The sequence below is a fragment of the Micropterus salmoides genome, unplaced genomic scaffold (genome assembly GCF_014851395.1).
Source record: "Micropterus salmoides isolate LMB-PRFRI ecotype aquatic unplaced genomic scaffold, ASM1485139v1 Ms_hic_scaffold_5, whole genome shotgun sequence".
NCBI lineage: Eukaryota > Metazoa > Chordata > Actinopteri > Centrarchiformes > Centrarchidae > Micropterus > Micropterus salmoides.
In genome coordinates this window covers 36965896-36993883 of record NW_024044237.1, presented here as the reverse complement: position 1 = coordinate 36993883, position 27988 = coordinate 36965896, and the positions used below count along the sequence as shown (strand labels likewise).

At 45.8% G+C, this 27988-nt stretch overlaps 1 protein-coding gene across 1 annotated transcript; it reads right to left on the bottom strand.

Annotated features, from left to right (window-relative positions):
* Positions 1–278: 278 nt before the first annotated feature.
* Positions 279–27988, bottom strand: canx (calnexin). Its single transcript, XM_038699101.1, has 15 exons — positions 27840–27988; positions 18633–18860; positions 18475–18548; positions 17396–17454; positions 17169–17310; positions 17005–17086; positions 16204–16396; positions 14113–14302; positions 13045–13158; positions 12780–12936; positions 12474–12689; positions 8597–8716; positions 5779–5917; positions 5604–5695; positions 279–4999 (listed from the first exon to the last, which is right to left on the bottom strand). Exons 2-15 carry the CDS (start codon positions 18855–18857, stop codon positions 4943–4945), a joined length of 1860 nt encoding a protein of 619 aa, XP_038555029.1. The 5' UTR covers positions 18858–18860; positions 27840–27988; the 3' UTR covers positions 279–4942.

The window sequence follows — 27988 nt, the reverse complement described above, 5'->3', positions numbered from 1 at the left end:
TCAAAGAAGAGACATCCTACAAAAAACAGCCTGTACTGTATTTTACAGAGCTGCAACATAAAGGTCTGATTAATCAAATGCTTTAACAGTGACGATGGATGTGGTCATGTAGAGTATTTGTGTTGTACATACTGTAATCGCTGCAGTCTGATCGAGCACTAAGCTGCCAACACTCAGTTTGCAGGTCACATAGGCCTCAGGGAGGACATATCAGGCAAAATAAACAACATATGCATGAATATTAATCAGATGTTTCAGAGAGGAACAATGAGCAGAGCGACAGTAAAAGGTATTTTAATAATAGAGAAGAAAATCTTATACAGAGTGATGCAGGTACTTTGTGTGAACATGAAGTATTTCAATGTGAAACGTGTCTTTCTGCACATGTTTGATGTACTCAGTCAGTCAGATGCACAATATTAGGTTCACAGGATATATGAGCCCCCCCCAGAAGATTTTGATCATTAAACACTTAATTTCCTTCATTCGAGAGAAATTTTCTGAACCAATATATGGTGAAAATGTTCCGGGAAAAAAATAAAATTCAGGTGGTGTTCAAAATGTAAAAATCCGTAATATAGTTACCGATAACTTGTTTGTTCGCTTAAGTTACTTTTCTTTGACCAATTTGTTTCTTCTATATTTTAAACTGCATTACGTGTTTTCTTATTGTGCAAATGAACTTGATTTGTTGGTTAACATTTTTCTTTTTTGATAAATGTTTTATTGAATTTTCCAAAGGAACAGACAAAGAAGAAGAATGGACAGCATCACGTCATGAATAAGCACAGACAAGATAATCTAAAATGTGGAGTAAAATAAAAACAAGAATGAAGACAGTGGGAGCGCAAAGGGAAACAGCCTTAAACAGTCTTCCCTCCAGGGGCCACCAGGAGGGTTCCACACCTTTTTCTGTGAGTGGGATGTAGTCAAGAAAGGGCTGCCACAGCCTGTCAGAGGGGCTTTCGTTGCCCTTCAAGACGGCATTCAGTCGCTCCCTTTCCACTGGTGCGCAGGTGGCGGCCTAGACTAGATCCACTGGGGAAAAAAAAAAAAAAAACAGGCCGGGCTCCTTGTTCATATTGTTGTTCAAAATCTTGCCAAGTTCTCTTGCTACCCCGTCGCAAAAATGTAGAGATGAGGGGACACTTCCAGCGAAAGTAGGAGCCAATGTCCGTTTTGCATTCGATACATAGGGGAGAGATTTTTGGGTCGACAATGTTGAGAAGTTGGGGCACTGAAGCCTGTGAAGTGAGTCCAGTACAAAGAAAAACCTTCCCTACCGAGTCCAGGGCGTCAGACCAGCTCTCCTCCCCAAACCTAAGTCCTAGGTTGGTTAACATTTCTGCTCGTAGCCTATTTTATATAAGTGGTGGGGACACGTCACCTACACTGTCAGACTAATGTAACGTACAAGTACAAAGTACCATCACGTTGAAATACTCGCCAGACACCATTCTGCCCGACAAGTACTTTTATACATTTAGCTGTTGATACTTTTCTTTTGCTTATGTGAATGCAGGACTTTAACTTGCACCAGAGTATTTTACAGAGCAGTACTGATACTTTTACTCAAGTAAATATGTATACTTCTTCCACCTGAAGTTAACCTGCAAAACTCCCTGATTTTAAAACGTCCGCACCAACAAATACACTCAATGAAAAACACGTTAATAAGAAGCTGCAGCGTCGTCTTCAGTTTCCATTTGGCCTTTTTATTCATCAAAACAAACGTTGACTGCATGTCCACACACACATCGGCCTCCGTCATCACAGTATTTCATTTCGAAGCTGGACCCTGGCGCGGCGCGTCGGCAGGTCCACCTCTCTACATAGTGTGCACATCAGAAACAGGCCGGGCCAACAGTTTAGGGTTTAGTTCAAACACAATGTCAACAAAAAAACAAAAAAAAAACAAGTACAGCGTTACAGAGTCGTGTAAAGTTTCACCAGCAGGTACAGTGTTCAGTCTACAGTCTGTTAGCGAGGCAGCTTCAGGGAGAAGAACATAATCTGAGACTAAAAAGGAAAACGGGAGGGAGGGAGGGCGAGCGAGACGTTCACTGTGTCCTGAAGCGTCGTGTTCTTACTCTTCAGCTTTAGAGCGACGGCACAGGAGGAAAACAAAGACTAAAAAACACAAACAAAGCAGCCTGAACCCGACTTCACTCCAAGAGCAAAAATAAGGTTAAAAGGTCACCTGACATGGAGGCAGGCACCCCCAGTTCGCCTCGAGGCCCCGAAATCTGAACCCACAAACAGACTCTTTAAAACTCATCACACGTGGCGGCCAATCACGGCAGAGCTCGCTCATGATAGGTGAGAAGAGCCACCTGTATTTAAAACAGACTTTTTGACAGACGACGTATTTTCAGCTGTTTAAACGTTCTGGAAAACTGAAGTTTGGTACAGCGAGGACAAAAAGACAAACACGTAACAGTCACTTCGAGGAGAACAAGACGGGACGAATGTTTCAACACCGACTTCTTAAAAAGGCGATGAACTCTCGTACTGTACAGCGGCGCTCGTCTCTTCAGCGTCAACAATCCCATTTCATGACGAACACAACAATGAGGACACCGAACCCACGGTCGCATCTTCACAGATGTGTGGGATTATTTCTCATCATCACGACTTCCTTGCGTGAGTTTTACCACGAGTGGACAGGAAATATGGCGTGCAAAGTCCTGACGGCGGCGCTAGAAGGAAGCTCAGGGTGTCGCCAACATCGCTGAGGTACCTCTGGGTCGACAGCTGGACGAACGGACAAACGGAACACAACACTGCTTTCAGGCGTGACTGGCGGCCATTTCTCAGCCTGTACCTGAGGTCATGTGACCCGCAGCCGCCCCCAACAGGAAGTGGCCAGGCAGCAGCAGACGACTCCGCCAAAACTAATTTAAAGTTAAATACATTTAATAAACTTTGTCTTTCGCCCTCATCTCACGGGCTTCATCAGAGGATTAAAGTTTGCTCAGCTGATCTCTCGTCACAGATTTAAACGCCACGAGATGCAGCTGGAAGCTCTGGAGTTTAGTCGACAGACTTTGAGTTGAGTTTTTGTCAAATGATATTTTTTCCAAAGTCACGAATGAATTTCACACAAGTGCCGTCTCTTAAAAACATGGGGCGAAACTCTGACATTCAGGATCCATTTACAGCAGGAGGAGGAGGAAGGCGGCGTCTGATTGGTGGAGGTTTTGGCGGCGCCGCAGGTGGACAGGTGTGAGTTTAAGCGCCTGAGTTTTTCCCGTAGTGCCTTTTTCTTTTCATATGGGGTTTGATGAAAGAGGGACCGAGTGTCTGTCCACCTGCCGACGCGACACGTCTGAAGTCCGAGCGAAGGCGACAGCAGCTCGTCTTATCGAGCGAAGGAACGTGAACAGGAAGGAACAAGAATAGTTTGCTTATCAAAACATAATTCTGCCTGGGAGACTGAACTCAGGGACAAAAGGAGCTAACGAGCCGCCGTCGCGTTTGTTCGGACCGACCTCACGCAGAAAATATAATGGGACTACAGGAGAGTGAAAACCTCGTATCTCAAAGTGTCACGAGCCTGTCTCAACAACTGGAGATACAAGCTTTTCGTGCTGAGGGGTACATGGGTTTAAACTGGACTTTGGAGTCTGCTGCTGCCAGAAACCAGGTAACAAACACCTGTCGCTCACCTGTACCGCTCAGGCTGACCTCTGACCCCCCCGCCGCCGCCTTCAGGACAGTAAAACATGAGCGCTGTGTGTTCGTGGTGGTGCCAACGTGGAGCTTCAGAACAAAAAACACTTAAAATGACAGAATTAGATGAAAAAGGAAGAAACGGTGGCAGCTGGAGTGTTCCCACTTCATTGTCTCTACTCGTCGCCTGCTGCGTCACACCTTTACCTTGTGGGCTACTCTACGACGCTAGCTGGCTGAAGGCTAATGAATCAGCTGTTAGTAGGTGAATTAGCTTTTTAGCAGGCTAATGTTTGCTAGTTGTTGATAAGTAGACTGCATTATTTGCAGGCTTGTTAGCAGCCCTCGCTGTTAGGCTAATTAGACTGTTTGTAGGTTTAAGTATGATGATAGTACTGATGCTACTTTAAAAACACTGTAGTACAAGTAGCCAAATGTACTACCTAGTTGCTCAGGAGCTAATTAGCAAGCTAAAACACTTTTGGTAGATTCATTCAACCACCATTTTATAGGATAATTTTACAAACTCCCTAATGACTCAGCTTTGTGGGCTAATTAGCAGCTAACTGGCAAGACTTTTGGTTGGTGACTTCCAGACTACTGTTAGCTTAATAAGCACCCTGATAGTTGGCTAATTAGCAGACAGTAGGTAGCCCGAGCAGGAAGATGGCGACATCAGACTGTTGCTAGCCAAACTCTGCCTGTCACTAGGCTAATAAGTTGGTTTTTTTGATGGTTATCCTGCCTCATTAGCATCCTGTTGGTTTGTTATTAGCTAAGTCTGTTAGCCGCCCAAACAGGATCATGCTACGTCAGATTGTGATAGCAACATGCGTGTCTGTCAGGAGGCTAATTAGCGAGCTGCTGTGGGCCAATTAGCAGGCTGTTGGTAGGGGGGCGGGGCACTTGCTAGCTCAGGGTGGCGGTGGATCGGACGGGACGCGTAGATCCCGTGGGTTCGAGTCTGCTCAGGTGTTGTTAAGGAATGATGCAGGAAGGTTTTTTAGATAATCTCTTTCAAAAAAACAAAAATCCTTTAATCACACTAAGTCAGTCCGGTTCATACTGGAATCATCTTCATCAGGCGTCCATATCGGAGGGCTTGATTGGTTTCCTGTCGGCTTCGCTGCTTCCACGGGTTCCATTTAGGCGTCGTCGCCTCGGAGCAGAGGAGGAGGACGTGAGGAGGAGAAGGGAGGAGTTTTAGGGAAGGAGAGGAGGGGGAGGTAAGGAGGGAGGGGTCGAGGTCAGGGCTGTGGATTCAGAGATTTCAGTCCCTTCTGACCCGGTTCCTGGGGGATCTCCGCAGAACGTCGTCCTCCAGCTTCTACAGGGGGACAGAACAGAGGAGAGGTTCACAGACAACACGAGACCACAGCGCTCCCATCCAAAGCCCGTTCCCCAAAACAGAGGAACCCGACTGACGCAGAACTCGACATTCACAGTCACTTCAATTAGACGTGACTTCGGCCAAATGAACACGCGTTCTTAATGCTGCCGCTATCCTGGCACATCGTGGTTATGATTTCATCTCCTCGCAAATCTAAATCTACCAGCTTAAAATCCAACTTTTTGCATCCTTTTTTTCCAACCTTCACTCTAAAAAGCAGGTTTCCACAATCATACAGAACATGTGAAGGTTGCGTGTGTTTACTTTTGGAGGGGAGCCTAGGTGTTGAAAAATCACTGTTGTTTGCTGTCATTTTAGACTGGAAGCACAAAAACAATGAGTCAGTGCAGCTGATCAATAACTCAGCGTTAGTGTTTGTAACAGTTCGAAACGCTGTTTGTTTACATTTGCCATTCTGCGATGTAGATATCAGAAAATATCCTTACTGATATCTTGACTCTAACTGATCACCCGGGCTGCTGGTAAATTATACTGAACGCAGCATTGTCAGACTGCACTCATCTAAACATCATCTCCTCACCTCGCCATCATCCGTCGCCTCCTTCTCTTCCTCCTTCTCCGCTTCCTCTTTTTCTGCAGGACTTTCTTCTCCATCGCTCTTCTCTTCTGCAGCTGAAAGGGAAGAACAACAGTCAGACCAACAGAGTCAGAAAGAAGGAGACCGCAGAGACGGGAAATAAAGAGGCGGTAACAACCTGGACTGCTCTTCTCTGCCTCTACAGCCTCCTCTTCCTCCTCCTCTTCCACCTCCTCCTCCTCCTCCTCCTCCTTCACGTCGGGCTGAGCTTCGTCGGTCTTCTTGTACTCTGCTGCCGGCGTCGCTGGGCTCTTCTTCTGCAGGACAAACAGGAAAACAGTTTAGTTTGAAAACCTCTCCAGACCTTTTCAACGCCACGTACACAACTATAAAAGTTTAAAAAAAACTTCTCCCCCCCGAAGAGCTGATATCTGAAAGACACGAGACTCAGTAAACATCATAATCATTGACCATCTTGATTATAGTGCAATACCTGCGAGCTGCCTTATTGGCCTTTTTGTGGCCGTGGGACGTTCCCTTCTCACTCTACAGGCCTGTAAAGCAGGGGGGGGGCTTTCGGTGACAGGAATGTTGATGAATACTCTTGTTTTTATCAATATTTCAATGTTTTGTTATTTGGAACGCGGTTGTATGGACAGAAAAAGTGTTTAAGATATCTTACAATAAAAGTGAACATTTTAACAGTAAATATTGCCAAAACATGGACATTCGCCTGGTATATTCTGAAAACGTATGATAACTGTTGTTTATTTTCATCCCAGTGAAGGTTACAGTTGGATTCCAGGTGTACTAGAAGATATTCAGGTGCATTAAAAGATCCCTTATGATGGTTTATTGCATTGAAATATAGTTGGTTTTTTTTCTTTTACCAGGCGAGGTTAAAAACATCAGATTTTTCTTTACTGAATCTCCATGTAGTCTGTAATGGTAAAATAAATGTGTTAATGTACAAAGGATTTATGTTCCTCAGCTGCTGACCTTTCAAAGGAGACCAGAATGATGCATCTGGGTCTGACGGTTGGGGAGTTATTCCTGATTCATTCTGGATTTGTTATTTTAGGCCTTGTTTTTTCTGGAAATAGGTGCCAGTGCCCAATTAATCAGCATCTGAGGTTTGAAGTTGATCGGATTAATTCTCCAGGAAGATTTTGTTGAACTATGTAACCTGTGAATCGCCAAAAATTACTGACTTCCTGTTGAGTTTAGGGCATCGCTCCCAGAGGCTTTTTTGTGGGTCTGGACACGAAACACCGGCTCCCTTTGCTAAGCCACGCCCCAAATACCCAGCTGGCCAATCACAGCGCAGTATAGAACTCCGACACTTTCACGGCTGCGCTGCACTGACTCTAATGCAACAGGAGCTTTCTGCTGCTGTATTTTTCTCAGATCTGGTCAAACGCTGTTCCTGCAGGATCTTGTAATATTTACAGCAGCTACCCAGAGAGGCTGAAAGGAGAAGGACGATTTATTCTCTCTATTCAAAAACTAAAACAAATCCAGAAACATGTCGGCTGTGGATCGTTCCTAATGTTAGTTAGCTGACGCTGGCTAACTTCCTGCTGAATGTAACGTAATAAAGTCCTGCTGTTCTGCTTTTTAATGACTGTAATAATGAACAGAGGCTGAGCAGCTGCACAGGAACACTGTTGATCCTTTATATCGTTGTCTTTAGTCTCAGTTGTCGGGGGATACGGTGGTTCACCTCTGTGATCGGTGGGCTTCAGCTTCTGTCTTTATTTTTCCCGTCTGTTAGAGTCTGACATCCTAATAAAACCTTCAAAAGCACAACGCCACTGCAAAACTTCTCCAGGGAGTGGCAGCGCCGTGACAGTTTGTCGGACTTAGCGACAGTAACTAAGGGGGGCGTGGCTTAGCGAAGAGTCAATTTGGTGAAACGTGGCCCGGCGGCTGCTCTGCTTTATATTACAAGCCAAAATGAAGGCAGTGTTGTCGTTTTAACTCGATTATCATAATTGTTGGAAGCTAAAATCGTAACTGATGATAAAACTCGCACAGACATATAATGCAGATATCAAAACAAAGATCCATTATTCCTGCGGAGAACAATCTGCTATCTGTGTTCTCTCAGATGAAGCTTTATTAACGCATCAAACAGAAACATACTTTGAGTTCTGCTGTAGGTTTCAGAGCGCGGCTGCTGTTTAAAGGAGAGTTCAGTTTGTCATTCAGCTGCATTATTCTATACAGAATAACTATTTATGTTTAACGCTAGTCAGTAATGCTGTGAGATTACAGCTGCTGTCATTCAGGATGATGCATCGGCCGACGATTAAAGACGTTTGTGCATGTTTTCATGTCCTTTAGATCACGGTCGAACGTGCGATTTCTACTCGTTTTATTTCACTTGTGCACAAATCCATTTAGAGAAACGTGTTAATTTGCTGTGAATTAATAAAACACTCAACATTTAGTCGCCTTCATTTTTAGTTTTGTCACCGTCTCAGAGTCGGTTGCTGAACAGTAAATGTTTCAATGCAAACTGTAACCAAACTGCTGGAACCTTAACTTGACGTAGCGTTTTCACTTTGTCCCACGACATCTAAATGATCGTTATCCAAACTCTCACAAACACGAAAGCAGCTGTAGCATAAAGGTTTTCTTTTATTTGTGGCCTGGAGACGAGACTATGCTACGGCACCACAGCACAGAGACACAAGCATGAAGCTACTCTAACAGCAGCAGTCACCGGGCCCGGGGAGGCGGCGGCGGCGGGGCAGCGGCGGCGGCCGTTCGGGCGTCCGGCTTCGTCAAACTCTTCCTGTAAGCTGGTGAGACTCAACTGACCCTGAGCTGATCCTGAAGACCTCTGCGGACAGTCACACAGAACCCAGACTGGGAAGTCAGCCCTGAAGGTGACGTACAGGAGCTCCTGAACTTTCAGTCAGCTCATCACTTCATTTCCCTCGAGGTACGAACACAAATCTGTCCCGCCAACACTTCAGTGTGTGCGTTACCTTTCCGGTGCAGCAGAAGACGATGATGAGGACGAGCGGTAAAGCCACGGTGAGGACGTAGACGACCCAGAGCCACGGACGCTCCTCTGCAGCGTTCAACATCTGAGCTGCCAGACCGGGCTGCAAACACAAACAACAACATTATTAACTAGTACACAACACGGCAAACTCTTACAAAAACATGTGGATGGAAAGTTTTATAGCCGAGGGCAGCACGGTCTGAATGTCTCTTTATACTTGTGCTGTGTAGAGCTGCAACGATTAGTCGGTCGAAAGAAAATTCATCGACAACTATCTCGATAATCAATTAATCGTTTCAGCCATTTTTTAAGCTAAAATGTGAAAACAGTTTTGCAGTGAAGCAAAAATGGGAAAAATTAAATTGAGGAATCGCTGCTATTCTTTGTCTTTTATGATGGTACATGAACAGTCTTTGGGTTTTGAACTGTTGGTTGGACCAAAGGAGCAATTTGAAGACGTCACTTTGGGCTCTGGAAAGTTGTAATGACCATTTTCCACAATTTGTCTCTTTAAATTGAGTTAATCTATCTGGTGAAGTTACGTAGCTTAAGTTAAATAGGCTACAGCAGAGCGCCGTTTACTCGTCTTATTCTCCCACACGCTGCATGGCAGTCTGCTGAAGCCGCCCTCTGCTGCTTGTTTGGGTGATCAGCGCCCCCCCGACCTGTGGTCTGACTGCATGTGTATTCAGAGCCAGAGAGCAACGGACTTTAAAAATAAAATAATGGCGTAAAATTAATTAATGCAACACCACGTTAACGCGCCCAGCCCTGAATAAAAACACTCCACAAACTGTTCACACCGTTATAAACAATCACATGTGAGTAAAAACATCTGATTCGGGTCACTTTGGCTGCATTCAGACTGCAGAGTACCAATATGACCCCCGTACCACCAGGACCCAAACAGAAGGCACATTTCAGTACCTTATTTCGGTACCACTTAAATGTTTCTATTGAACTATTTTCTCGTGCGTCCTCACCGTTCACCGCAGTCCCAACTGTAGCGTCCCTCAATGAAAGGCGTTTTTTTACCAGCTGGAAACGCCACCTGCTCTCCTGAAAACGCCTAGCTGGGAGCCATGGGGTGCTCTTTGGAGGCGCAAGGTTATTTTATTTTTATTTTTTTACCCGAGACGCTTTGGTTGCTATGATACATAATTTCCGTGGTGGTGCAAGTGGGCAACTTAATTTTACTGAATGTAAAAAGAGGTCCTGGCTCTGCATGAAGCCTGAAACATTCGGAGTGGGGGGACGGGCTCGCCGTCCGTGGGTTCATGAGATTTTGCAGTTCAAAAGGCTGAGACGGCTCGGTGTGGCGTTTGTCCCGCCCCTCCTGCACTGTGATTGGACAGCCGGGTAAAAAGTGACAGACGAGCGCCGCATTTCACCCGAAGTTGAACACTTTTCAACTCTCAGAGACCGGGAAAAAAAAAAGACGCTCCCATTGTAATGAATTGAAAAAAAAAACAAACGGACGCTGGCGTCAGAAACAAACACCGGCTCAACAGCGATCTACACGTGCCGACTTCTCTCGCTCTTCACCCCCTCTGTACCGAGGTTAACGCACACTGGCCAACAGGAACAACCACCACCTGTCAATCGCAGGTAGGAAAGTAAGTGACTGACATCTCACAGCATCACGGACCTCCTGGAGACACTGGAGAGCACGCCAACCACAGTAAGCAGCTCTTTCTTTGACTTTGCTGTCAGGACTGGAACTGATATTTAGGCGGTTTAGGTTTTATTTATTGTGAAGTCAACTTGTTCTGTTTTGTATTTACTTATATTTATATTAGGGCTGAACGACTTTGGAAAATAACCAATATTGCGATTTAATTTGAGATTAATTTTTAAGCCTGTATTATTCCAAACAGACGAGCAGTAAATCAGTGAGCGGTCTGACCAACACGATATTAGCTAGATTAAACATACACCAGGTCTGTGTCATGATGAAGTCAGGTGATGCATGAATTATTATGAGCAATGGTGGAGAAGAAGTATCCAAGTGTAGAATTTGGAAAGGCATTAAATAATATATAATATATCATCAGGTCGGCCTACAGACCACAAGACAAAAAACACAGAGTGTTATACAGCAGAACCCACAGTTCAACCAGCTATTAGTGCGTCCTGATCTCAGTTCAGATCTCCCAGGAGTCCATCTTTCTGTGTCCCAGTAAGCAATAAAACAACTCAGTTTGAAGTTCAATTCAAAAGTTGGCCACCGGAAATAAAACACAGTGACGCCTCTCGTGTTTAATAGACAAGCTCAGCAATTCTCCGATGCTGGTCAGCGGCTGTAACTCGGGACGGACTGGGCCTGGACCACGTAACCCGCGGGTGGCGGGCGCTACTTTCATTCCCTGTGTGACACTCAAGTTTCTGTAGCATCAGCTTCTGTCAAGCTGAAGGCCGTTGTACAACAACAAGGCAAGGTGCAGCGTAACGTGCAAAGTTGATGCTCCGTCTGCAGACCGCTTTACTCTTGGGTGTCATGTGACCAGAGCGTAATCGCAGCCTTTGCGATTAGAAAATCTCGTTTTATCACATCGCGATAATATCGCACATTAATCGTTCAGCCCCAGTTTATATTTAAGTATACTTTTCGGAGTAAATACAGGATTCCTGAAGTAAAATTCAAGACCTTTTCAGCATACTTTAAGACTGCCACGCCACTTTGATCTGTAACCGGTTAAGTCTGAAAAACACCTTTAAAAGGGTTGTGTGTAAACTTTTATAACTTTAGTAAAACAGATGTAAAACAGAAAAAGGTGAACATGTTGCTCTCAGGAGGAGGCGGCTAGAAGGAGCACATCTGGAGGAGGAGCTACTACAAATGAGTGTATCAGGATTACAAAATCATATTCAAAGTATATTGTTAATAGTGAACTGTTGATATCATTTATATGATGATATGAAAAGTTGAACGTGTTTCAATAAAAGGCTGAAGGCTGAAGCTGCGTTCAGACCGCAGGCCTTAAAGCTCAATTCTGATTTTTTCCCCAGATCCGATTTGTTTGTTTGACGCTTCACACTGTTGTTTAAATGCGGCTCATATCAGACTCCAGTGTGAACTGAAAGTGACCCGCGTGCGCAGAAGAAGAACAGGACGTCGCGGGAAACTCACATTTCTCCAGAATTATGACAAGTGCTCACAACTTTCTGTTCTTTTCATTACAGTTTTCAGCGCTGTACAACACATCTGCCCCACAACTCCCTCTCCCCCCCCACTGTGTCCGCTCGGACAGGCGGCATGCGGGTAACTCAGCAGAGAGCTGGCGGTCCGGTGGATTTCAGGTGTAAGAGAGGGAATCAGAGCAGACGGTAGCGAGGCAGAGAGCCACATGTATAATAATGGCTTTTTGTCGCATCAATTCTGACCTGAGAGTCCAGACTCAGGTCGCGTTTAAAAAGATCCGATCTGTGTCGGATTTGGACCACATGTGGACGTGGCCCCAGTCCGAACGGGAAAAGATCAGATTCCATGTGACCTGTTCACGCCGTCATAAAAAGATCAGATCGGCGTGGTGGAAGTACTATTTAAGTGTGTATGACAGTGAAACGCTCGCGCTGCAGATGGCAACCTAATAATAATAAATACGTTCAGCCACACTTTTAGCACACTGACAAACACATCTACAAAATATGGTTAAATGACGATTAAGACTTTTTAATGGCCTTCATTTTCGCAAAACCGATTTATTACCTTTTAAGAGTTTTTAAGACACCCTGGTTTAATCGTTAATATTTTGTTCAATTTATAGAATTTTTAATCTACAAAAAGCGTCTCGTTAATGTCGTCCATCACAAGATCGTTTCATTCGGCACCCAGCCCTTGTCCTCCCTGCACCCACCTCAGCGGCGCCCTCTGCAGCCTTCTTCAGCCCCCAGCCGTCGTTGGCCCAGCGGTCAGCGGCGTTGCGGTCGTCTGTGATGAAGAAGTTGTCAAAGAAGATGTCTGAGGTCATGGACCAGAGCTCCAGCCCGATGGCGCTGAACGGAGTCATCCTGAACGGGTGCTGGTCCTCGAAGAACGCCGGGTTGGGGATCTTCCTCGGCTTCCAGACGCCCTGAGAACAGAAACGTGCTCCGGGTCAGAAACCCCCCTGAGCCCAGCTGATCGTCACCCACAACAACATGGGACGGGTTTACGAGCGTACCTGGTAGTTGGGGTTGTCGATCATGGGGGGCTTCCACTTGCCCTTGTAGTTGGGGTTGTCGATCATCGGCCTTTTCCAGGCGCCGCAGCCGGGGGCGGTCTCGCAGGCGGGGTTAGCGACCTGAGGAGCCTCCCATTCGCCGTCCATGTCCTCGTCCCTGATGGACAAGAAGTACAGAGGTTGAGCGAGAGAGACGAGCGTCTGGAGTTTAATTTAACTCATTAAAATGACCTTTGATACGACGGTTCATCGTGTTCCAACTCACCAGTCTTCGGGTTTGACGGCGTCGGGGTCTCCGATGTACTCCGGCTCGTCGTCCAACCAGCCGTCGGGTTTCACTGCGTCTTCATCTGGAATCTGAGCAGGAGCATCATCATCCCTGCAAACACACACAGATGTAAGTACGCAGATTCCAGCAGAGACCGATACTGACGACTATTGATTTTTAAATCTCATATTCTTCTTTTCAGAAACACAAAACATGAACAAATATTATTATACTAGCACATCCTCTCGCTCGTCTCTCTCCCTCATGAACGCCGCTGCACAAATCTGTCCAACACAACGCTGTCGGACACCCAGCTTAAAGAAGTTATTATCTAGCATGTGAGGGGCCTAGCTAATAAGAAGAGCTAAGTTAACGTTAGAATACAGCGGGGTTGTCGAGGTTAGCAGGTTGTTAATAGCTGGTGTCACAGTTACAAGTATTTTTTTTCAGTCCCTCTTCCTCAACAAATTAAAGTGCTGATTTGAGCGCGATTCAAATGAATTAAAGCCAAAGAGTAAAATGTAGAAGTAACTTACTGGTACCCACTTAACGTTATCTGTGAAGCCGTAGCTAATCCACCGGCGGATTACATTCCTACAAAAAAGGTCCAGACGATCCAACCCAGTACAGTCTTTAGTCCAAAACCCATTATTATATCAATACACACACACGACTGCTCCTGCGTCGCTTTATATTAGCCCAACCCCCTAAATCCCGTTCTCTCACACAAACTTTAAATATTCCCACGAATTAATCCCATCGTGTAGAAAAAGAAGCCGCCGATGTGGAGCTTTCAAAAAGAAAAAAAAGACACCGTCTCCATCACGTATTGATCAAGTGGACGACAGACGAGCGTTCAATCGTCAAATTAATGATCTGTTAATGAAAAAGCTTCTCAGATGTGAGAATTTAATCTGAACACGTGTAAACTGAAAACAGATCTTATATTATTTTCTAACTATTGACTAGTCGACTAAAAACCGCAGGTGGAAACGAGCGGTTACTAAGCTCTCGCCGACGCTGGACTCGTCTCGGTCTCCGTGGAAACCAGGCGTGCGTACTGACCAGTCTTCGGGCTTGGTGGCGGCGGGGTCCTGGATCTTGGGCCTCTCGTCCCAGTCCTCTGGCTTCTGGTCGTCGGGGTCCTCGATCTCAGCGGGGGGGTTCACAGGGGGGGTCATGTCTGTCAGCAGGCTGCCGCTGTTCACCAACGTCTGATCCACCAGCACCTCGAAGGTGTTGTCAGGGTTCACCACTGGGGGGCGACACAGAGGGGAGTTACACATCTGGACTGTCAGCGCGCGTTACCCCCCTGCGCGTCCTTCAGCTGCGCGTTACCCCCCCCAGCGCCTCCTCCAGCGTCGCGTTACCCCCCAGTGCTTCGTTACTCCAGCGTCGCGTTACCCCCCTGCGCGTCCTACAGCTGCGCGTTACCCCCCCCAGCGCGTCACCCCCCCCCAGCGCGTCCTTCAGCTGCGCGTTACCCCCCCCCGCGCGTCCTTCAGCTGCGCGTTACCCCACCCCTGCGCGTCCTCCAGATGCGCGTTACCCCACCAGCGTCCTCCAGCTGCGCGTTACCCCCCAGCGCGTCCTCCAGATGCGCGTTACCCCACCAGCGTCTCCGCCAGCGTCGCGTTACCCCCCAGCGCTTCCTCCAGCGTCGCGTTACCCCACCAGCGCGTCCTCCAGATGCGCGTTACCCCACCAGCGTCCTCCAGCTGCGCGTTACCCCCCAGCGTTGCGTTACCCCACCAGCGTCCTCCAGCTGCGCGTCCTCCAGATGCGCGTTACCCCCCAGCGTTGCGTTACCCCACCAGCGTCCTCCAGCTGCGCGTCCTCCAGATGCGCGTTACCCCCCAGCGTTGCGTTACCCCACCAGCGCGTCCTCCAGATGCGCGTTACCCCACCAGCGTCCTCCAGCTGCGCGTTACCCCCCAGCGTTGCGTTACCCCACCAGCGCGTCCTCCAGATGCGCGTTACCCCCAGCGTTGCGTTACCCCCCAGCGCGTCCTCCAGATGCGCGTTACCCCACCAGCGTCTCCACCAGCGTCGCGTTACCCCCCAGCGCTTCGTTACTCCAGATGCGCGTTACCCCCCAGCGCGTCCTCCAGCGTCGCGTTACCCCCCAGCGCGTCCTCCAGCGTCGCGTTACCCCACCAGCGCGTCCTCCAGCTGCGCGTTACCCCACCAGCGCGTCCTCCAGCGTCGCGTTACCCCACCAGCGTCCTCCAGCTGCGCGTTACCCCACCAGCGCGTCCTCCAGCGTCGCGTTACCCCACCAGCGCGTCCTCCAGCGTCGCGTTACCCCACCAGCGCGTCCTCCAGCTGCGCGTTACCCCACCAGCGCGTCCTCCAGCTGCGCGTTACCCCACCAGCGCGTCCTCCAGCTGCGCGTTACCCCACCAGCGCGTCCTCCAGCTGCGCGTTACCCCACCAGCGCGTCCTCCAGCTGCGCGTTACCCCACCAGCGCGTCCTCCAGCTGCGCGTTACCCCACCAGCGCGTCCTCCAGCTGCGCGTTACCCCACCAGCGCGTCCTCCAGCTGCGCGTTACCCCACCAGCGCGTCCTCCAGCTGCGCGTTACCCCCCAGCGCGTCCTCCAGCTGCGCGTTACCCCCCAGCGCGTCCTCCAGCTGCGCGTTACCCCACCAGCGTCTCTGCCAGCGTCGCGTTACCCCCCAGCGCTTCGTTACTCCAGCGTCGCGTTACCCCCCAGCGCGTCCTCCAGCGTCGCATTACCCCCCAGTGCTTTGTTACTCCAGATGCGCGTTACCCCCCAGCGCGTCCTCCAGCTGTGCGTTACCCCCCAGCGCGTCCTCCAGCTGTGCGTTACCCCCAGCGCGTCCTCCAGCTGTGCGTTACCCCCAGCGCGTCCTCCAGCTGTGCGTTACCCCCTGCGCGTCCTCCAGCTGTGCGTTACCCCCCTGCGCGTCCTCCAGCTGTGCGTTACCCCCCAGCGCGTCCTCCAGCTGTGCGTTACCCCCAGCGCGTCCTCCAGCTGTGCGTTACCCCCCAGCGCGTCCTCCAGCTGTGCGTTACCCCCCAGCGCGTCCTCCAGCTGTGCGTTACCCCCCTGCGCGTCCTCCAGCTGTGCGTTACCCCCCTGCGCGTCCTCCAGCTGCGCGTTACCCAGCGTCTCCTACAGGTATGCATTACCTAGCGTGTACAGGTGTGTTTTCTTGTCGGTGTAGTACGTCCTCAGGTCGGCGTCGGGTTTCTTGGCGTGCTTCTCTTCGTACTCTCCTGTTTTGGGGTTTTTGTGTCTGAAGATGAAGTGCAGCTTGTAATCTTCTCCACATTTGTCGGGTCCAAACATGATGGTGTACGGAGTTTTATCCACAAAGTGGTCCTGAGGAAACACACACAGAGACTACATCATGTTTCTGAAGGAGTTTAAAGTCTCACTTCCACCTCTGCAACTTTTAATTCCTTCAACACATCCAACTCACATTTTAAAACCCTGCACAAACACAAACATCTTGACCTGATTTTTAAAACCAATTTTGATAATTGAGTCTCCCACACCAAAGGCAGGCATCTTATCTATGCGCCACCACCACCCTTATAAACATGGATACTGATTTATCTGAAATAGTATTTTGATCTGTTCGATCATTACTGTTGATGTTGTAGCTGGTTCAGGTGGAGCTAATTTTAACTACAAATACTTTATTTTTAAACTCCATCTGTAGCTGCGTTTATAACAGCTGATACAGGTTAAAAAAGAGAAACAGAGTCGGATCCTTCCCTCAGGTCGTGAGGGTCGCATGGTTTGCCCACCAGAGGGCGCTCTGCAGCTCCTCTGTTAACAACACTGCAGCGCCACAGAACAAAACACCAGCTGACCGCAGTCTCTGTACTCTGAGGACTTCATATAGGTGAGCATCACAGCAGTGAGCACAGTAATCACAGCCTGTACAGATGTGTGTGTGTTTGTGCGTAATGATCCAAACCGACCAGGTTGAGGTCAGGAGTCTGGGTCAGCAGCTTGACGTAGGCGCCGCCGCAGTCGATCCCTGCCTGGAAGTTCACCTCGTACCTGAACACAGAAACAAACAATGAGAGGGCCCGACAGAAAAAACGCAGAGGACAGCGTGAAGTGTAAAAGGGAAGGTTCTTACTGGACGATGAGGGGCTTGGTGTCGAAGGTGAAAGGTCGCAGCAGCTGGGCCGAGATGGCGTGATGTTTGGCTCGAGACTTCAGGACCAGACCTTTATCACCAGGCAGCTTACTGTCCTTCATCTCCTCCACCGCCCATTTACCTGTTAACATCATCAGGCACCATCAACAAGGAAAGGAGCCGCCGTTACCCACCTCAGGCGTTTATATTCTGCGACCTGCACCTACCGTCATACTTTGCGATGTCTTCATCGGTGTCCTCCTTCTTGGCGCTGGACAGCACCCAGCTGAAAGCAACAGACAGGGAGTTCAGTTACCAACACAGCTGATCCAAGCTAACAGGTCTCCAAAAAACACTTTAGATTAAATAATCGACCACATAATCAAAATCTAAACACGCCTAAAAACAGAGCTTTGAGTGTTGCTGTGAGAAAAATGCATGCTGGGATACTTGGCTTGAGCCTCCTAAGTGTTCTTAACAAAACAGGCGGGATGGAACCATTTCCACCAGGGCTGAACGATTAACTGCATGTGCGATATTATCGCAATGTGATAAAAGGGCTCCAGTGTTGTCGGAGAATTACTGAGCTTGTCTATTAAACACGAGAGGCGTCACTGTGTTTTTATTTTCGGTGGCCAACTTTTGAATTGAACCTCAAACTGAGTTGTTTTTTTGCTTACTGGGACACAGAAAGATGGACTCCTGGGAGATCTGAACTGAGATCAGGACGCACTAATAGCTGGTTGAACTGTGGGTTCCGCATTGAGCGCTTACTGTATAACACACACACTGTGGTGAACTTTGTCTTGCGGTCTGTAGGCCGACCTGATGATATTATATCATATTATTTAATGCCATGACTCAAATTATCTCTCATATTATTAAAGGTTGATACTTCTCCATTGATCATAATATTTTGCCTGATTAATTCAATATTTCGTAACACAGGCCTGGCCTACAAGAAAGAACAATGCATGTTTAATCTAGTTAATATCATGTTGGTTAGACTATACACTGAGGTATTACTACTACGTATTATTGCAAATGGACAAGCAGAGAGATATAGAGCTCTCTCTCTCCCTCTCTCTCTCTCTCTCCCTCTCTCCATTTGCAATAATACAGTTAAAGTAGCTTAAAAATTTATTGCATTTTAAAATCGCAATATTCGTTCTAAAAAATTTTTTTTAAATCGCAATTAGATTATCATCCCAAAATCGATCAGCACCAATTTCCAGTCATTTGGACCGTTCTCATCTTTAGATGTTCGGGCGTTTCAGGAGCGCAGACTGAGAACCTCTGTGCTCACCCGTCAAGCGTCCCCCGGTCAAAAGACTCAGCGATGAAATGTTCCCCCATCGGCTCTGGAGCCTTGTAGGTCACCTGCACACGAACAGGCAGAAGAAGAAGTGTTGGTGACAGAATCAGACACAGTAGAACCATTTCCATAAAATAAGATATTCTTACCTTGGGTGCAGCAGGAGTTTTGGGTGCAGGTGGCGCTTCATCTTGGGCGTCCCCCTCCAGCTCGTCCTCGTCAGCTCCGGCCAAACCCAGATCCAGCTCGTCCTCCACGTCCACGTCGTCGCCCAGACTGTCCTCAACCAGGTCCTCGGCCTGAGAGACGGGGGCCAAGCTGAGGCAGAGGAGGCCTGCTGCCAGAAGAACGAATAACCCAACCCTCTGATCCATAGTCTGCAGAGGAGGAGGAGAGGGTGAGCACAAGAACAATTTTACAATGGGTCACCAAATTTACTTGGGCGGCTGTTAATCTACCTGGGCGGCCCGCCCAAGTAAAGCCTGTGTGTGGGAAACACTGTTATTATTATTATTTTATCGTGTCTAAGTAAAGGTAACTCCTCATTATGAACATTTAGTTTCTTATCATCAACCCTCTTTATAAATCTAAAGAAAGCCAGAGATTTATGTCTGTAAACCACTTCACCCTAAATCGCCCTGGTGCAGCGAACCGTCAATAATCTGCTCCTTTCAGGTCTCAGCTTCCAAGACTTGCTGCTCTGACAAAGGTTCCAGATTAATTTAAATTCAATTCAAAGAACCAAACATCCAACGTATGCAGAACTGGTCGCAGCTCAGCCGGAGTGAAAGCAGCCTGCAGGGCGTCCTGGTGTTGATGTTTTTCCAGCTGTTCGCGCTCCCTGCTGATGCCAAAGCTCCGCAGAGCCTCTATAAATAACTACAACCATTACTTCTACCTACAACTGCACTCAAGAGGAACAGTGACGAACTTCTGTTGTGTCCCGACATCATTAACACACATGTTTGCTCTTCTCTCCCCCTGGGGACATCTCAATGACATAATGGCTCCTAACCTTAACTTGATTCTAACCTGAACCAGAGATGCTCACAAGTCTGAGCTCGGATTCAAACTCAAGTCTCTCGTGGTTACAATGAATGTTATAAAACTGCAGAGCTATAAGGGATTCTGTAACTGTAACCTGCTTTTCACAGAGCACAACCACACAGTCTAATGTACAATGTGTCTACAACTAATGACTTATTATAAGCTCTTAAACTCCTGTAAGTCAACAAACCCTGTGTAACGTTATAACCAAATTAAACTGTTACTTTACATTAACAATAAACCTGTAACCTGCTTTTCACAGAGCACAACCATGTAATGTGCACTGCTGCTAGTCACAGCTTATAAACTACTGTAAGCCAACACGTCCCCCAGACTCTCAAACCCAGTGTAACGTTATAACCAAATTAAACTGTAACTTTACATCAACAATAAACCTGTAACCTGTTTGCAGCCGACGGTAATAATTAACGTGACGGCAGCCAGCGGGACGTAAATGATTCCGTTAATCGACCGCCACAAGGTTGGCGAGTAAACGAACGCTCGTCCGAGCCGAGTCTGAAGTCACTGTGTGTGCGACTCAAGTCTGACTCGAGTCCGAGTCTAAAACTCGAGTCCCCATCTCTGACCTGAACCCTAAAACCAAGTCCCTCAAGCAGCGTTCCCATGTGGACACGAGATGCATTAGGGCTGAGCAATAAATTATATAATTTTCCTAAATAACGAGTGTTCAATAAATGTTTGATTTAATTCCTTATTTAGCACTCAAGCGCAATTTATACCTCTGCGTCGGGTCTACGTGCGTAGCTACGCCATAGGCTACGCACGTAGCCACGCCATAGGCTACGCACGTAGCCATGTATTTATACTTGCGCTCTCTCTAAACGAATGGGCGGAGAACCATAACTGCACTTTCACTGGTCATCGGGACATAAAACCTGCATGTATATAATCAGCAGTAAAATCTCTAACAGCTTGATGAGTTTGCCCTTAAACTACTGCTTAAAAAGCGTTTTTACCCTACAGGTTGTACTTCTACTACATATGCGTAGTAGCAGTGAAACATGTTCCCCGTCGTGGCTGTCAGACGAGCCATCTTTGGCGTTACAGGCTTTCGCTATGGAGTTGTATTAAGGATTGTTAAAGTGGCGTGTCTCCTCTCTGAAACGTCTGACCGCCCGCCCTCGCTGAAACACCAACACAGAGAGGGAACGCCTAATATTCTCTCTGAGATATTTTATTTTTAATTTAATACAGTTATTGTTATTACTGGTCGCACCACATGACATGAACACTAAAGAGATCAATAAAACTTTACCAGATATCATTATTCAAATTTTAAAGATTTTTCATGTACACAAACATTTTTTTGATGAAAATCTCATTACAAACATTTATTTTAGTGCAGTACACATTCACATAACTTGACAATATATGTAATCTAATTTCATTAACTGCAAGTATGTTTTTTCTCATTTACTGGGTGTGTCAGAGGCGTTACCCAATCAGCAGCCACATTTACAAGACAGTGAAGTCCAGTGGATGACGTACGCAACAGGATGTTCAAGGCACCAACATTTCTGTTGAAATAAATGCTTTGCTACATTTTGTTAGGACTAAAGTTGGCATCAAACTGAAAATAACTCTAAATTTACTTGATTTCACAGGGGAATCGAACGCGGTTCTCCTGTGTGAAAGTCCTGGCTTTGACTCGGCCAACAGAGGTCATTAAAAACGTAAACATGGGTCGTAAAGCAGCATAATAAATCAAGTGAGGACGGGCTCCTACGCCAACATGTTCTTTACTTGGGAGTGGCATCTGGTAAAACAGTTACAATTAACTACATATTACTAATATGCATGTAAGAAAAGTTGTGTCAAATTGCAGAAAAATCTATTCCAAATTATACTACAATAAAAGTATTTTATATGTAATAGTCATAAATTGAAAATAAAGGACAAAAACTAAATTGCCAATCATGGAAACTTTTCAAAATTTACAGGCAGAGAATAGGCCACCTAAACAAAACAAGCTAGCTTCCTACAAAAGGACTCCATGAAATTTATAATAACAAATATAGGTAGAAATAACTTTATATTCATTGTTTTTCTGAGGTCACATGATATCCAAAAGTGGCAACTACATACCAAGTGTTACAATTTAAAATTTTTCCAGATTTGAGAGAGAGTTTAAAACCTTCAATGTTTGTTTCAATGGGTCCTTAGCAAACTGGTATATTATTCAACTTCCTGTCTTCGAATGGTGGTCGTTTGTTGATGGTCGCACCGCATGATATTTCATAAAATGGACATTATCGGACAAAGTTTGCTTGTGTATTATGGAAATATAAATACAGATGCTTTGCAATTTAGAAGAGGACTAAAGAAATCACACCAAATAGGGCCAAACACAATTTTGAATAGATTTAAAGTAATTTCAAAGAAGTTTTCAAAACAGCAGTCATGGCCGGACGGTCGCACCGCATGACATCTTGACACTTTATCAGAAAAATTACAAACAGCTAAAGTTTTTTTAAAGTTAAAGGTAAGTACATATATGGGAGAGGTCCTGTATGTATATGCTTTTATGCTTTCAACCTTTTTTGTGTGAAAACAATCCAGTTGGACACAAAATGTAGGCGTCACGTCACCGACCCATCTCTCACGACAGAGCGATATACACACATCATTCCTTCAGTGTCGGTGGCGAGCTGTTTTGGAGGGGAGGACACCTTCCCCCAAAAAACAACAACGGTAGGGGAAATACTGCACTATATATATCGGCTATTGAAAAACCCGTATCGGTCGACCACTAGCACACACACACCATTAAACACACACACAAGGTGTTAACCTGTGTTGTCCTGGCACCCATGGTAACCAGCCAGCACCCACAGGACACGCAAACTCAGATCCTTGAACCTTAATGAGATTACACCCCACAGGATTACTGCAGAACCCCCACAGCACACACATGCATGCCATTAAACGCACGCGCACACTGAGGGGGTGTCGGTAGTGATCAGATTTATAGACCTGCAGCAGATTCACACAAACCTCCAGTGTTCAATGCTGAATCAAGCAGAGATGCAGAACGTTTCAGGGCCGATAAACACGACCCATCATTTAGTTCCGACTGATTGATAAAAATCTAACAATAAAAGCTGTTTAGATGGACCAGTTTATTTTCCCACACACTTCGTAAACTAAGTAATATATTCGCAGACACTAAATGATCTTTTTGTCTCTTAAACGCTGCATAGCAAATCAACACAGACTCCACCTTTAAATAAAGTGAAGCAGGACCGATGAACGCAGGCCGATAACCTAATCCCGTCTTTAGCTGAGCTACACGTCTCACTCAGCAGACCGTCGGGATAATCAGATTAGCCTGCAGCGGGATTAGCATGCCTGGCTAACAGCCCGGCGGTGTAATAAGAGATACGAGTGTCACTACTACCACCGCTAGCTGTTAGCTTAGCATCAAGGTAGGCGTCCACGTGGCATTTACAGGAATGAGCTGCAGAGATAATACATTCAGAAGATGTACCAGAGGTTTTCCCACAATGGAGCAACAGGGAAACTGTACAAACTCAAATAGAGCGGAAAGTCCATCAACAGAAAATTTTACTTTTCTGATAATTAATTGAATAACTTTGCAAGCAAAACTGACAAAGATCTGCTGGTTGGGGCTCCTCCAATGTGAGGATTTTATTTTGTCGTCCGTTTTTATGATCATTATTAAACTTTATAACGATATCATGTTTGGGAAACACGGAAAAAGAAACCTAAAGACTTTGGGAAACTAATGAACATTTTTACAGTTCACACAAACACTACACAGACGTTTCTGCCCTTGTTAGAGAAAAATCCTCTCCAATGAATTACTATGCAACGCTTTATGAAACATCTCGTTGTCAAATCTAACTAAATCCAACATTTCATTTTCTAATATTCAAATGAAAAAGTAATAAAACCTCTTAAGCCGAATTATGCAGAATGAATGCAAACAACCCACAACCCAAATATATTCAGTTTACTGTTGCAGAGGAGCAAAGAATAGAAATATGACTCAAACCGATGTTACTGGAGCGAACACCGAGCCGTCCCAGCTTTCAGCTCTTCTATGATGTGCTTCAGCACGGTGTTATTTTATATTTTTCCAGGTCCAAGCCCATTGGTCACCTCACAGATATATAGTTTCATGATAAAAAAAAAAAAAGGCTGCTCACTGTAGTTTTTATCCGGGATGCACCGACTCAAACAGCTGGACCGTGTATCGATGACAAGCCTGATGCAGCCTTACACATAAATGACAGCTTCTTCATTTCACACTGTATCGGATCGTACTCGGCCAACACCGAAAGCCCAGGTTTCCCCCGATATCGGTGTCTGGAAGTCTAGTTTTTAATCAAAGCATTTGTTGAGGGCCTATTTTCAGCGGTGGATGAATCCGCATGTGCTCGAGTATAAGAGACATTGGGACCTTTGAAGAAAGGTGAAAGACCTTCCAGCGATAATAGTACAGAATTCTTGCTTGACACGCCCATCACCGGCTCACCGATGTGTTTATTAGTTTTTGGACAATGGTGGAGCTGTGCGGCTCAGAGGAACACCGACACTTTGGTTTTCCTACATCCTGTAGAAGCACTAAGCTTTCAGACGCCCTCTGATTGGCTGATAAAACACAGCCTCCGTTAATCAGTTCAGTAACGAGCTGAAGCTGCTGGAGTTACAGTTACAGTCAGTTAATCTGATATTAGAGTGCGCCTCGCCTGCAGGACATCTGCTGCTCCTCTGATCCACGGTCTCATAACCATACTGGTTTCTAACTGGGTTTGAAAGTCCCGGAGTCCAAAGAGACATTTTCACAGTCTAAACCCCAGAAAGCCCTCGCACTGGAGATGCTGAAACTAGGAAAACATTTAACATGACTGCAATTTACCAAGTGAAATGATCAGTTATCAAAACTCACTGTTTGGCTAACTGTTCCATTGTTATGTTAATATATAACAAATAGGCACCGATGTGTGGTCAAATATCCTAAATCAAATATGAAACTTAATTCCTTCTAGGTTAAATGTTAGGATGACTAATAATAGTTCATGCTTTTGATATGGAAGAACATTGTGACGATTACCGGTCGTGTGGATGTGATGAACAAGCAGATAAAATGCATTTATTATTAAAAATGTTACTCAAATAGGACAGTCACATAATCAGTGTTTTTTAGTAATAGGTACCGATCCATATTTTCTATGGCAGTTTAATTATTAAAAAGGTACACTTCTGTATTTATATTAAAAGGTAAAGTTCTTGTCCGGGTGTGCTGTTGGACAATTTTAACCACAGATTATTTTAACAAATTTGGTTGAATGGGAAAAAAAAACAACAACACAACATTAACTTTGTGCAGAAATTTCTGACTTAAAGACATTTATCAGACATCTAACCAGTATTGTGAGCAGCTCCACTTCACTAAACAGTGTAATCAGCCTTTATCCGCCGGCATCAGTAAACTCTGCAGACAGGACGGGCAGGTTGCTGATTAAACAGCATCACTGAGGAGCCCTCTTCATTTATACAGGAATCAAAACACTGAATACGAATCTGTCACTCATCTGTCCTTTTATCAGGTTAAAGTTCCCAAATATGAGTCCAAGTCTCTAAAATGTCTTGATACTGTGGTTGTTTTTATTCTGAAGTCAACATCAACACAACTAAAACATCAGAATACATTTTCTAAAAACTGCACCTTCAGAATAAAAAATACCTCATGTCATGACTTACCGATAACTATTATGCAAAAATTGTTAAACGTTCTCAGCATTTTTATCGTGTTAACCGAGATTCCGTCATCAGACCTCAGCAAACTGGAAGCAGAAAGAGCGACGTGACTCAGTTTGTGGATTTATTTTGGCGTCAGCGACCGCAGTCCTAAACCTCTTTTAATAAAATCAACTGAAAGACTGTGGTCTAAGCATCTTCTTAAAAGCCACTTTAAAAGTAAACTTTGGATCGTATGTTCTTCCATCTACTGTTCAAACTTTCACTCTGCTGATCAACCAGCCAATTCCAGAAACTTGGGTGGAAAACTTTAATCCAACAGTAATTTGAAGGACTGGGTTTCTATCTGAAGGGTAACCCTAACCACCCATCCAAAAGAAACCAGCAGGTTGAACTGGTCGGGCTGCTTCACCTGTCAGACTGGATCCCAACATTCATGAATCAAACCACACGTGGATTCGTTATAACCAAGCAGGAAACTCCAGGTGACATGAAGCCAGTGCTGAAGCGCCTTAAACCTGCATTCTCTCCAACGGCCAGCAGGGGGCGAGTCTATAGCTGATTTATTCCCTCAGTAAACGCTTTCCTGATGAGTTTCTGGTCTCATTCGCTAGTTTCAAGTCTTCTTCAACACAGCATGATGTTCATTTAGTAAATTATGGTCCCATTTAGAGGAACAGAGACCAGGAAGCAGGGGAGGCTTTAGGGCGGGGCTACAAGCTGACTGACGACCTGTCAATCAGGATAGAGGCGACTCGTATCCGCTGCTCTGTGTACGTTTAACCAGCGCCGCTGAAAAAGCTCATCAGGAGTCGGCTGCTCATTTTTCAGGAAGTACATTTAGTTTTTAGCCTGTTTGTCGCTAGCTAAAATTAGCATCCCAGCTAATATCACAGCTAATTACAGATGCAGCTCGCTAACCAAGCTAGCTAGCTCCACCCCCTCGTCCAAATATCGTCACGTCTGGCTCCAAAAAACCAAGATGGCGACGGCCAAACGGAAGGCTTCGTCACGGCGGCTACATCTATGACTACAACGCACAAACTTGATTCTGGCTCAGTTAAAGGCTTGAGGTTTAGCCAAGGAACCAAAGTTGCTGATACGTTACAGCCGCATTTATTAATGTGCCTGGAATCAACAGAAATACTCAGTGATCAATTGATTCGGCGAGGGGAAATTCATTAATGACAGGACGGCTGCTTCAAGCGTCCTAAATGTGAGGATTAGCTGCTTTCCTGTTTCTCACAGCTGCAGACTGAACCCCGTGGGGGGTTTTGGTCAAGCCTGGTCTGGTGTTGCACTGAGAAGTCAAACTGAATGACGACGTTTGGGGTCTGGGAACTTATGGACATTTCACATTAAATTTTGAGGGGACAAAATGTTTTGGACCCTCTGGGCTCAAAGAAGAACATGTCTGTAAATAAAGGGACTCCTCAGGATAATAAACCAATTCTCCAAATGAACACATTAGCTGATGCGTAAATCAATACCTAACTGCAGGCTTACATTCAACAGTTAAACTACTCATGTGCCCACAAATCTGAGGGACTCCCAGCTGCTTAAAGTGGAAGAGGGACGGCTGTCTTCGTTATCCTTTAGAACCAGCAGCTGAATCCATCATGTTGCTGTCCTGAGACGTTTGATTTATTTTAGATGTTATTAACCGTTAATTACCGCTTAAAAACTACAATTTCATTAGCATCTGATATTTTTATTCTGTACTTGTTTGTTTCACCACTGCACTCAAAGTATGATGTATTAGTAAAGGAAAACAGGAAAACTGAAAACAACAGCAGCTTCTCTGATTTAAATCATTTAGAAGTGAATGATTAAGCAAGATAACTAATTATTTGCAGCCCCTTACCCTTTTTAGACAGACATATTTTAGGTATCTCCAAAAATGTTATGCTCTCCTATACAATTATAAATAAAGTTGTGTGTTTGAACAATCTTTGGATGGAACAGCGTATAGGTTTGTAATGAGCATGCTAACTGACCCCTGACACAAGACTCGTTCACTCTTTTGTTTTTCACAGCAGGTCCTTCACATCTCTTGTCATAACATTTAAACTCCCATTCTTCTTCTTCTTCTTCTCTGCCCGACAAGCTCTTGCATGTGTCCTTTCTACGCTACGCACAGCTAGCTTAGCTTAGCTTAGCTTAGCTTACGGAGCAAGTGTCAGCGAAGCATCTTGAGCCAACTTATCTTCTACCGTCTTGTAATAAACACAAGTACGGTTGTGTTCACCAGGATAAAAGTAGTGTCACGGGTGTAAATCGCTAAATGTGTCACGTATGACTAAAAGAAATCGTAGTAAAGGAAAACGCAGCGGGCTAACTGGCTAGCTGAATTCACCTGTAGTTAATTAGCCCCCAGTTAGCCACTCAGCTCGATGCTAACAGCACGCTGAGGACACGGAGCTCCATTTTTAACGACTACAAGCTCACATTTTTTAAATTATAAGTGTACAAGCAGTTTACTTAAACCGACATTTCTCAGAAAACATTAAACTCCCGCTGTGTTTCAGCTTTAAAAGGTGACTTTTATCGCTCTCTTTACTCACCTCCGGGTTGCCGATGTGACCGCCTGGGAACTACTGAGGAGGGTCACGTGGGGATAACGGACGGCACAAACCGACCGTCCGCTGTCGCTGATTGGTCACCGAGGCCAAATACTTTGCGTTTCCTGTCAACTGTCAAGGGCTAATTGGTC

Coding starts and splice junctions, on each gene's coding strand:
- canx (XM_038699101.1), bottom strand. CDS start 18,857: ATGGATCAGAGGGTTGGGTTATTCGTTCTTCTGGCAGCAGGCCTCCTC. Junction 13,159..14,112: donor GCCACCAAGCCCGAAGACTG/GTCAGTACGCAC, acceptor GTGTGTTTGCAG/GGATGATGATGCTCCTGCTC. Junction 8,717..12,473: donor CTGCAGAGGGCGCCGCTGAG/GTGGGTGCAGGG, acceptor TTGTGTTTGCAG/CCCGGTCTGGCAGCTCAGAT.